Consider the following 10,578-nt stretch of genomic DNA (forward strand, 5'->3'; position numbering starts at 1 on the left):
ATGAGTGTTTGTGGCCGTGTTGTCCGCGGCTAAGAGTTCAGCATCCCTATAACTAGGTGACTTGGTCCTGTCCCATGTCTTAGGTGGCAGTCGATATGGAATTTGCCAAAAACATGTATGAGTTGCACAAGAAGGTGTCTCCTAGCGAGATCATCTTGGGCTGGTAAGTTCTCCTGCAAGAACGTGCAAGCCGTTCACTTGGTCCCTTAACTACATGAAATACGTAATTCTCCTTCTCGCAGGTTGAGAAGCAGAAGCACTAACGCTTGTGACAGTAAGATCTTGCAACTCTTAGAATCAGTTGTAAAGCTCCTGCAATTCGTAAGAGGAAGAGATGGTATTGGAGATGTACAGGGTTTGGTTTTGTTTCCTTCTAGCAAAAATATTACAGAGGAGTGATGAGGCAGAGAATGTTTGCATGGCTTTCTTAGAAGCACTTAGCCACCTGTAATACAAGCTGCACCATAGAAGATAACTGTTTAGAAAGAAAGGAGAAGAGTAGTTTAGAGTACCGAAGGCCTCAGGAGCAATCTGTGATAACAGCTGGAGCATGCAGAGAAGTGCTCTGCTGGGAAAAGGTGGGAGTATATGTGTGTGGCATGTGAAGCAAGATCAGTATGATGTCAGTGCCTGAGTGTGTGGATGGCTCCATTAGTCTTTTCATGCTCCCCTGTTCCTACAGAACAGTTCAGTTCTGTTCCTGTGGAGCAGATCTTAACAACCCTCAAATGGCACAGCAAAGTGCAGTCCTGATGACAGGAGTTTTCCTGTGTGAGAATGTAATTGCAGAGCAGTTAAAGGAGCTAGATTAACGAGTTATTCCTCCTTCAGAGAGATACTTTGTGGACGATCTACTTGGTCCAAATTTGTTTGGCATCCTTTGATTTACACCAAATTAAAGAGTTGCTCCAGAACATAATGTCAGATAACTGAATCTTGGGTATCTGATGTCAACTGTACCAACTCTTTATGGCTGGTACTACAACACTGGCCGTGTGCATGTTTTGAGCATGGGTATGCTTAGTCTGTAATTCCTACAATTCTAGGACAGCTGGCCATAAAGCTACAAATTCCTTAGTTAAAACAGTTGTATTTAATATGCTTCTGCAGCTCAGTGTTTGGAAATGAATGGTTTTGGATAAAAACCTATCAAATACCAGCAGTACAAACACTGGGCATTGGAGTGTTGGAAGAATGGCTCCTTAACCTGTGTTTTTTTGAAGGTATGCAACAGGCCATGACATCACAGAACACTCTGTCCTGATCCATGAATATTACAGCCGCGAAGCACACAATCCAATCCATCTCACTGTGGACACGAGTCTCCAGAATTCACGCATGAGCATTAAAGCCTATGTCAGGTACTCGGGGAGGCTGCATTTCTGGGAGGGGAGTTACCTGAATTATTAAGAGACCGCATCAGGGCAACGAGAAACACAGTGGGCTGCAGTGTCCCACTTTGGACAACGTTATGCAGTAACTAAAACACAGTAGTGACCCAGGGATCATGGCTTACTTCTCACTGGAATGTCCTGACCACTGCATGTAAGTTGAAAGACCTAACTATTCTACCTTGTTGGGGTGGGGAATTGTGACTTCATTAACAGCGTTCTGGACATTCTTGTGACGTTTCACAGGATTCATATAGCTAGTGTTAATGTCACTAACTTCCATCACACTGTCAGAATGCTAGCCTGTAGTTACTGGTTTTATGGCTTGGCAGTTTATTTATGCAACTTGGAGGATTAGTGCAGTTAAGACAACTGAAACAGCATCTTTTTGATTAGTCTTTATTCCCCCTAATCCCTTCCATTTTTATCAATTAATAATGGAGGTTAAATATTGAGATACGAACCTATTTCACTTCACTGTTCTTCCTAGCACTGACTGTAGAGCTCTCCTCTTCAAGGAACAAACCCCCAATGGTAGTGGAAGTCTACTGCACGTCTTCAAAAAGGAAGCTGTTCCCTTGACATCTTAAAGCATAAATGCACTTCAGATACTTTGAATAACAGGAATAATAAAGGTGTTGAGAGTGCTTTGTAATTGAATCTGTCATATTTTTGTTTGTTACTTAAGTGATTTCTCCAAGTGTGGAATACTTCAGGATAGAAGAATACCTGCTCTATAAGCAAGAAGGAATTGTGGCTAAGAAGACAATACTTAGCTCTTCATGCATTCATGCTGACGTCAGACCAGCTAGGAATATTCTTGGTTGAAAATGAGCAATTAATAGTATGCCAGACTGATTTTCTGTCCTCAGTTATTCATGGTCTTAATATTGCTGATTTTGGTGAGAATGAGTAACTTATTCGTGTTTACACTTCAGTGCTAACAGAGATTATTGAGATGGAAATTACTACTTCTTCCCTTAAATATATCCATGCTGAAAACTTTGTGTTGTTTTTTCCCTAGTGCCCCAATGGGAGTCCCTGGTAAAACTATGGGCGTGATGTTCACACCTCTGACAGTGAAGTATGTTTATTATGACACAGAGCGGATAGGAGGTGAATGTTTTCTTCCTATTTTGTCTATAGCCATTGTTGTGACACTATTTAGATGTTGGGATTTTCTAACCCTGGTAAAATTGCCATTCTGGGAATTCCACTGGAAATAAGACTGTCTTGGTGAAGTTCTCAACAAGTTGAGGATTTGAACTGGTTTCTGTGACAGGTTTTTTTACTGATCCTCCTTTTGATTTCAGTGGATCTTATCATGAAGACTTGTTTTAGCCCTAACCGAGTGATTGGCTTGTCAAGTGACTTACAGCAGGTAGGGTCAGCATCAGCCAGGATTCAGGACACCCTCACCATGGTGCTGCAGTATGCAGAGGATGTGTTGGTAAGGCAAACTTTTTATGAGCCAGCAAATAAGTTTGATGGAAGTTCATGCATCTTGGTTTTTTTTATTTTCTCTCTGGGCCATACTTCCTGAGTTTTACTCATGTTGAAGTATATGTTTCTTATGCTTAGTCTGGCAAAGTGGCTGCTGACAACACTGTTGGTCGTTTCCTGATGGATCTCATTAACCAGGTGCCAAAGATTTCACCAGAGGACTTTGAGACAATGTTGAACAGCAATATTAATGTAAGTTCATTATCCAGTTTTTTCAGTGTATTGACGTCAATTTTGACAATTTGTCATACAGACACTAATTTGTCTGAGATCAAAACAATCTCCGATTTCATACAAAGATGTTAAGATACAGCCCTTTTGTGTCAGTAATTTGATGTTTTAAGAGCTGAAGGTGGATAAATCAGTTCACCATAATAATCTTGAAAGCAACTGCAAATGAGAGAGTAAATTCTAAAGTACTTGGGAATTATGCAAGTAATCTGAAAGCCAGCACCAATTCTTTTAGAGGGACTGGACAATACAAATTATCAAGCTTAAAGCAGTATGGATTACAAGGATAAATGGTGACTTGCCAGCTTCCTTTGCCTGAGCTGAAGTTCTGTCTCCTTGCATAACACTTAGGACATGAGCAGGGTTTTAGTGTGCTACCTTACTTCTGTAACAGAATTTTAGAAAGCAAAAGTTAAGTTTCTGAATGTGTTGCTCAGCCACAGTCTGCAAGACCAGAACTAATTTTTAATTTTGCTTATACCCTTTGACTTGCCTGGTTAACATGGGTGAACTCGGAGTTAAAATTTCCCAGGCAGAGTTTCATATTCTGGGAATACCAATGCCTTCTTCCTGTGAGGGAAGCATTCCTAGTAGCTGATTGTACACTGCTTTACAGGTGTTGAAAATCTGACTCCCTAATAGGCTATCATCTTTGTTAGTATTTCTCGTCACTGTGAGGTTGTTTTGGTTTTTTTTTCCTCCTCTCAGGACTTGCTGATGGTAACCTACTTGGCAAACCTCACACAGTCACAGATTGCTCTCAATGAAAAACTTCTGAGTTTATAAAGAAAATTGTGCCACCCTACGCTTCAAAAAGCCGTAAGAATGGGCAGATACACTTTTCTATGTTGTTACAAGATTTCCCCAGATATTAATTTAATTACATAGATGACTTGGTTTACATCTTTGTTTCCGTTGCCCTGAAAAATCCTTACCATGGTTTAGGAAACTCATGGGAATGGCTGCAATTTAGATGAGCCTGGTATTTTTAAATTGATTACGTGAATCTTTTGTCTCCTGAGTTTATGTACTTGTGTAACAAAATACAGCTTTATTGTAAGAATGTATTTGAAATAAAAATTCCATTGCAATGGCAAGATTGGCTTCTGTCCAGAAAAAAACCTTATTTCATTCATTATTGTATAATGAATCCACTTTTGAAAGAAAGGGGAGATAACATGGCATCAGGAAAGAAAATCAGAGTGGATGCAAGTCAACTTCAATTCTGCAGGCTTCTTTGCAGGGTTTTTTTCCAGTTGTTAAAGCACACTGAAAGTGTGACTTCTTGTGTTGCACATGATATGCTTTTCCATGGAGGACTACAGAATGGTCGCTGGTCTATTAGTAGTGCTGTGTATGTGCCCTTCTTCAGCAGGGTACTGACAGAGTATGAGAGAGTGAATTAAGTTTATATTATGGTATCGTTTCTATGCATATCTGATCCCTTAGGAAAGGAAATCAAGGTCAATAGCATTACCCTCTCAGAAAACTGGGGTTCAGAGAATTAAACTAGCAATTGAGTTTGTGGTTAAAAGGGCTTGAAAAGCATTTGTGGCTGAACAAGTGTGGCTACTGGAGTTCCCATCTTTGCAGAAGAAGGAAAGCACAGCAAAACTACATTTCATTTGAGGTTGAAAGTTGGGTTCATCAAATAGGAATTTTATGGCTTGTGACCCTGTAACTGCTGCTAAAATGACCTGAACAGAAACTTTCCCTTTTGTCCCAAAAATTTATTTCATGTTAAAGGAGTTTCAGATGAAAGTAAGCCAATTCCTGTATGAGCTGTAACTTCTTACAGTCTTGGATAGTAACATTACTTTTAGAAGTCTGTTCAGCTGTACTGAGGGGGAGGGTTGCCTGATGGATTGTAAGTGTCCCTCTTCTACAATGTAACTGTTCCCCCCCTAATTACTGATGATGATTTCTGATGCCTCACATCTGTTTTGGTAAATTAATTTGAAATTTGCCAAGAGTGGGAATCAAGTTACAAATCTGTAGATCCCATACTGGTTGTTCCAATCTGGAGAATTCCCGCAGTGACTCATGCTAAATTCTAATTGCGGGGACAAGGTACATGAAAACTGAAGGTATAGCAAAGATTCTCACCTCTTTGAAAATGTTACTGGTGAGCATTAAGTGAGTGTTAAAACTCAGCTCTCGTTTCTTATAATTCTGAATAAAAATTTTTGGTTTCCCTTCTCTTCATTAAACTTAATATGAGGAGACAATCCTTCTCTGGAGTTTGAAAGTCTAGACAGGAATTCCTAAAAGTATTCTACTTGAATTGTTCCACTTTATGAAGATCTATCTAAAAACTTGAAGTTCAATAGAAAATCTGGTGGGGAAAGCTTGGGAGTCAAGAAACATCACCAAGGATTTCAAGCTTTAACTTGCTATTGATTTGTAAATGACAGATTTCTTGGATTCATTAGGGGAGTTTTTGTCCTTAGGTTTTGTTTGTTTGTTTAAGATGCACTGCTTCCAATTAATTTGATAATAGTCGGGATAGATAGGTCTCTATGTATGCTTCTATATACAGTGTTTATTTTTAGTCATACTAGTGCCCTTACTAATATAATAAAAACTTTTTTTATCCTTTGTGGTATGTTCAGCCTTTTTCTTTTCTTGGATGGCTTCTCTGAATGAGTACAACTGTACTGGACATTACTCTATTACATGTTTATTTCTGGCAATGTGCATGTTTTCCTGGTAAGTATTAGGCTTTAAAATACCTTGCTTAAATAGCTCTGTTACCACCTCCTAGCACTCAAATGTTTAATTGCTCAAATGATGGTAAGATCTTTCTTTGTATCCTGCTTAGTTGAGCTGGTCTTGGTTTTTTACCTCAGCATGAAGTTCTTGAAAACTTATTTTTCTCAACATACATAACAATATTCAAAACAGAGTTTACTGTGACAGTTGAGTCTCTTGTTCCCTTTTGGTATGCTGTGTCCTTAGGAAAGCTGGGGGAGTGTATAAAATCAGTCCACCTTGCTGCCTTGGACCCTCTCAGACATGTAATCTTAGACTCAACAAAGGAATAGACTTTCAGCAAAGCATCTCTTGGCAGTCCAGAGTGGCAATGAAACCTTATGTTTTTTCAGTGAGCGTGATGACTTCTGACAACCTGCAGTTTAATTAGCATGCAGACACTACACTTTACTCTGACATCTTCCTAATGTAGTAAGACAGTGGTTGTTCGTATCTTTGAGCAAGTGCATGTAAAATCCACAAGCACATGAAAGTACTCAGTGTTACACTATCTTTAATAGAAATGCCGTGTTAAAAATGCAGGGAGGAGCTGGTAATGCTCACGTTATTTCCTAACATATGAGTCTCAACAGTAGAAAAAAGGTGGTGTACCACAATGGAAATTGCAGGTACCTGATGGTAATTAGTTTCCCTGTGCTCTGTTGTGTTGCAAGACTTGCAGATGACATTTAGATGATTCTTCAAGAGATGTTAGTGGATACGCAGTATGCAACAGTCAGATTTCAGGCTTCTTATGACTGCTATCAGGTACTTGGGATCAATACTGCACAGAATAGTCCTGGTGGTGGTGGTGACCAGGATTAGAATAAGATCTAAAGGGAGTCCTTGCAGGCTGCATTGCGTTACTATTAGTTTTCCAGTTAAGCTTAAAAGCAGTTGGAATTTGACATTTTAAATGTGTGCAACTGAAAGTAAGTGTTAATACTATGTGTTTCGCTGGGTAGGGAAATAAGTTTGTGCTGCTAATCTGGTGTGTTTTAACAGTTGCCATCTTCTGTGGTTCCCTGTGTCCACTACCTACCTTAGAAGGAGTTTCCTGAATCACAGATTGAGTTCTTTCCTGTCTCAACCAACCATCTCTTAAATTCTATTTTAAATATACCTAAATATAACTCCTTTGTCCTTACTAAAGTTCTTATGCCATGCTCTGGTATTTATATATAATCTGTTATAGGTAGCCATCGTACTGTAGCCTTCATTTTACTAAACATGGTAAGCTTTATCTCCTTTCCTCTGACACACTGTCTATGCTTTGATCACTTAGCAGCCCACTTAAAGCTTAATTTCAGTTTTTCTTGAATATGAGCTGGTAAAGACCATACCACATCAGCATATAAATAAATTAGTATAAGAATATATTAATACTTTCCTGTTATAAAGTCCTCGTTTGCTCTTGGTGTCTGTCACATAGTACGATTGAGCATCCCAATCTCATGCCCCTGCTCTTATTTACAGCTGAACTCCAATTTGCCAAGAAAATTATTCATTTAAGCACATGACCTGACATTATGAAACTTTTTAATTAAAAAGTCTAAATCCATGTATTTCTTCTGGTTTGGGTTATTCTCAGTATTTTTGACACCTCAGTTTTGTCATCAGGTATCAGCAGTTAGCTTATTCCTAACTTCTGTGCCCTACTCAGTTAAGAAAAGACTTGGAATGGATCCCAGACGAGCTTAACAGAATTCTGCAAGTTCTCTTTTCAACACAGCTTTTGCTCTTTCTTACACGTTTTTTATTCTTTAGTAGCTCATGCTAATTCCTGTCTTCTGTAGTTTAACTAATTCTGGGTTCTTGTCAAGCCTTCTGTGGATGTTCAAGTGGTATATACTGCATTCCTCATTTAGAATTTACATTGTGTCAGACTGACCCAGTATGGCCAATGATTGATCTTTGATAAACCTCGTGTTCAGTTGGGAGCCTTGGAAAGTGGAGATAAAAGACTAATTGTTCTATATGGTGAGAATATAAAACTTTTAATTTGCTATCTGCAGTTTGATACTTCTTAAAAAAAAAGGTCCTCACTGCCAGAGTTACAATTTCCATTCTAGCTATTGAATTACAATTTTGGTGATTATTTCCATATACTGGGATGAAGGTCACGAAGTTTGCCTTGTTACCTGCGTCATTTAAGTTTCTTGGCAGAATGCTTAAATCTGCTGCAAAGAGGAAGTAGTGTTTTGGTGTGTGATTTCGTGAACTTGTGGACATAGGCCATTTATATCTGAAATGCATGGGTTTAATTGTAAGGATTAAAAAGCTGCTGATGAAAAATACTGGACGTGCTGCTCTTTTAAGCAGTCCAGCTGAAAAACCTGCTGTTGTGTGCTTTGAGAAAGGGTAAAGCTTCTAATTTTAGTGTGGTTCCACACAACAGAACTAGAGGCCCTGGCGGCAGATCAGTTGTAAGGTTTGTGTGAAATCTTGATGTTTGGACTAGAGCGGGTGGAACCCTAATATGACTCATGGATAGTGACTCACTTGAGCAGCTAACCAAATGCATTGCTCTTCCTGAAGTAAACTGAACTTGCTCTGCTCCCTGTGCACATAGAAGGTTAACTCAACAGCTAACTTTGACTATCCGCATTTTAATTACTGCAGTCCCAAGGTAATGTAACAGGAAAAGTATTTTTAGTGCAAAATTTAGACTTGGGTCACTGCAGTGTCCTGTTGGTTTGTTATACTTTGACCTATGGTTCAGAGCTGACCAGATCTTCTTGCTTACAACAAACTATGGGAAAGGGGGGGAGTGTGGGTTGTGTGTGTGCTTGGTTGGTTTTGGGTTTTTTTGTTTTATGGGATTTTTATACATATATTATTTTTTTTTAAACTGTATTGGCTAAAACAGAACATTAAAAGTAATGCTTCATATTATTTAAATGGGAAACAACATTCCAACCATGATACATAGCACAAAGAAGCAGCAATGTTTTAGTGATCTATATCACCAACAATAAATTACTCTGGAAAACAAAAAAAGGATTTTTTCAGCTCTACTGATAGTATTCAGCACAACTGTGTAGCTGAAAGCGAAGTCCCTCCAGACTAGAATTCTGTCCAGTATCATATCTTAGCAGAAGATGCAAGGATATTACAAAAGAGTAAGAGTCTGCACTAAAGTTGAGTTTTCTAATAGTGAAAAGTTGCCTTGAATCTGCATGGGGTTTTAGAAGCTTTTCTTAATGTATTGGCTGTAGCTATAGTAACAAGCCAAGGGATTTCCTTAAATATAGGGAGTGAAATTAAATGACCACAATGGTTCCATTCCATGCTTTAAAAAAGTAATTATTTGAGATACTCTTATTAATATATAAATACACAACATATAATAGGCTCTTCAGACATAAGCCGTTTTGCTCAGATGTTTTCTCTTGTTCTTTTTCCACTTGCCAGTGGGGAAAAAAAAAGTTGTTTCTTTCCCAAATAGCTCAAATCCAAACAGTCCACTAAATGGAAGAGATGAAGAATTGTGTATTTTATGAAAGTACATGGTTCCTATGGAAACAGGGATTTAAATATATACCTCTCCAGAAAGAAACATGCCTAGCAGAGGCAAAATAAAGTAGACATACAATCAAGAGTGTCAGCTGAAGAATGGTGTGAAGATTATACTCTTAAAGCTGTTCCTGATGTGTTCTGGGCAAACAAGGGAGAACAAGTCAAATCTTGTTGAAGATAGGTAATTTATTAGGTTCTTTATGTGGCTTTAGGTGCTTTTCATTTGAAGCAGGCAAGCATAGTAAATGATTAGCCACCTATTTTCTGCTGCCTGCACTTAATGCTGATTTACAGGCAAATAGAACAGAGGCTGTTGTTTCATCTGGAGTTCAAATGTGGCACCAGGTTACAGGAAAAAGAAGTAGTTTGCATTTTAATGGTCTCTGAACTGCTAAGATGTTTATCATAAAAAAAAGAAATCTCAGATAACTGGTGCATAATATCATAGGTGGATCCTTCATAAATTCTATCTTGCTGGTCAGAATCTCTTATGGATAATTAATCACCAGGTAAAGAAAGGACTGTGCGTATGTAGTTTCTGTTCTACATATAATATGAATAAAGTCATAATAGGCAAAACCAAAACATGAAGTGCACTTCCCACAACTGCATACAAATAACTAAGATTTCTTTCTAGAGAAAGGTATGTAGAAGTAAGGACAATCTTGCTTTTATGCCCTCTTGGGACCTAGATCCTGATTTGAGTAACTACGTAAAAAGAAACAACTGCTCCAGCTCCATTAAAGTCTTTTACATACTCCATACGTTACATGCTGTTCTGGTGGCCTAGATGTCTCGGCTGACTACCTGCCAGCTACTCGATGATGTGCTAAAGACTCGTGTTCCTGGCTAACAGACTCGATTTAGAGCTACGTGCATGAACTCCATTGCAGAAAAAGGAAACTGCAGTATGGACTTCTCCCTTTCCTAGGCAGGTGGCTAAGGGCTGTCATGGGATGGCAGCTAAGGACTCCTCAGGGATGGCATCGCCTGGCGCTTCCCTCACAGCTCCACTGGGAAGTCACTATACGTTTCTGTAGCGCTTGCATTTTTGAACTTACCTCTCAGACGTTTTGAAGGAGAACTGGGCATACTGCAGCTTTGCTTCAGCAAGATGGGGCAAACCTGCACGGACAGGAACGAGGTCCTGGGCTAGCAGAGCGATTACCACCGGGAGCCGCTG

General features: G+C 39.0%; 1 protein-coding gene across 1 annotated transcript; it reads left to right on the forward strand.

The window, feature by feature from the left end:
- Positions 1-83: 83 nt before the first annotated feature.
- EIF3F (eukaryotic translation initiation factor 3, subunit F) lies at positions 84-4,225 on the forward strand (the record flags this gene model as incomplete). The annotated part of the gene is made up of 6 exons (XM_010013874.1): positions 84-163; positions 1,224-1,361; positions 2,416-2,507; positions 2,705-2,841; positions 2,973-3,086; positions 3,834-4,225. Coding segments are annotated over 6 exons (639 nt in total), but the record flags the coding sequence as incomplete, so codon positions are not given.
- Between the last annotated feature and the right edge of the window lie 6,353 nt (positions 4,226-10,578).

The sequence above is a fragment of the Nestor notabilis genome, unplaced genomic scaffold (genome assembly GCF_000696875.1).
Source record: "Nestor notabilis isolate BGI_N333 unplaced genomic scaffold, ASM69687v1 scaffold16634, whole genome shotgun sequence".
NCBI classification, from domain to species: domain Eukaryota; kingdom Metazoa; phylum Chordata; class Aves; order Psittaciformes; family Psittacidae; genus Nestor; species Nestor notabilis.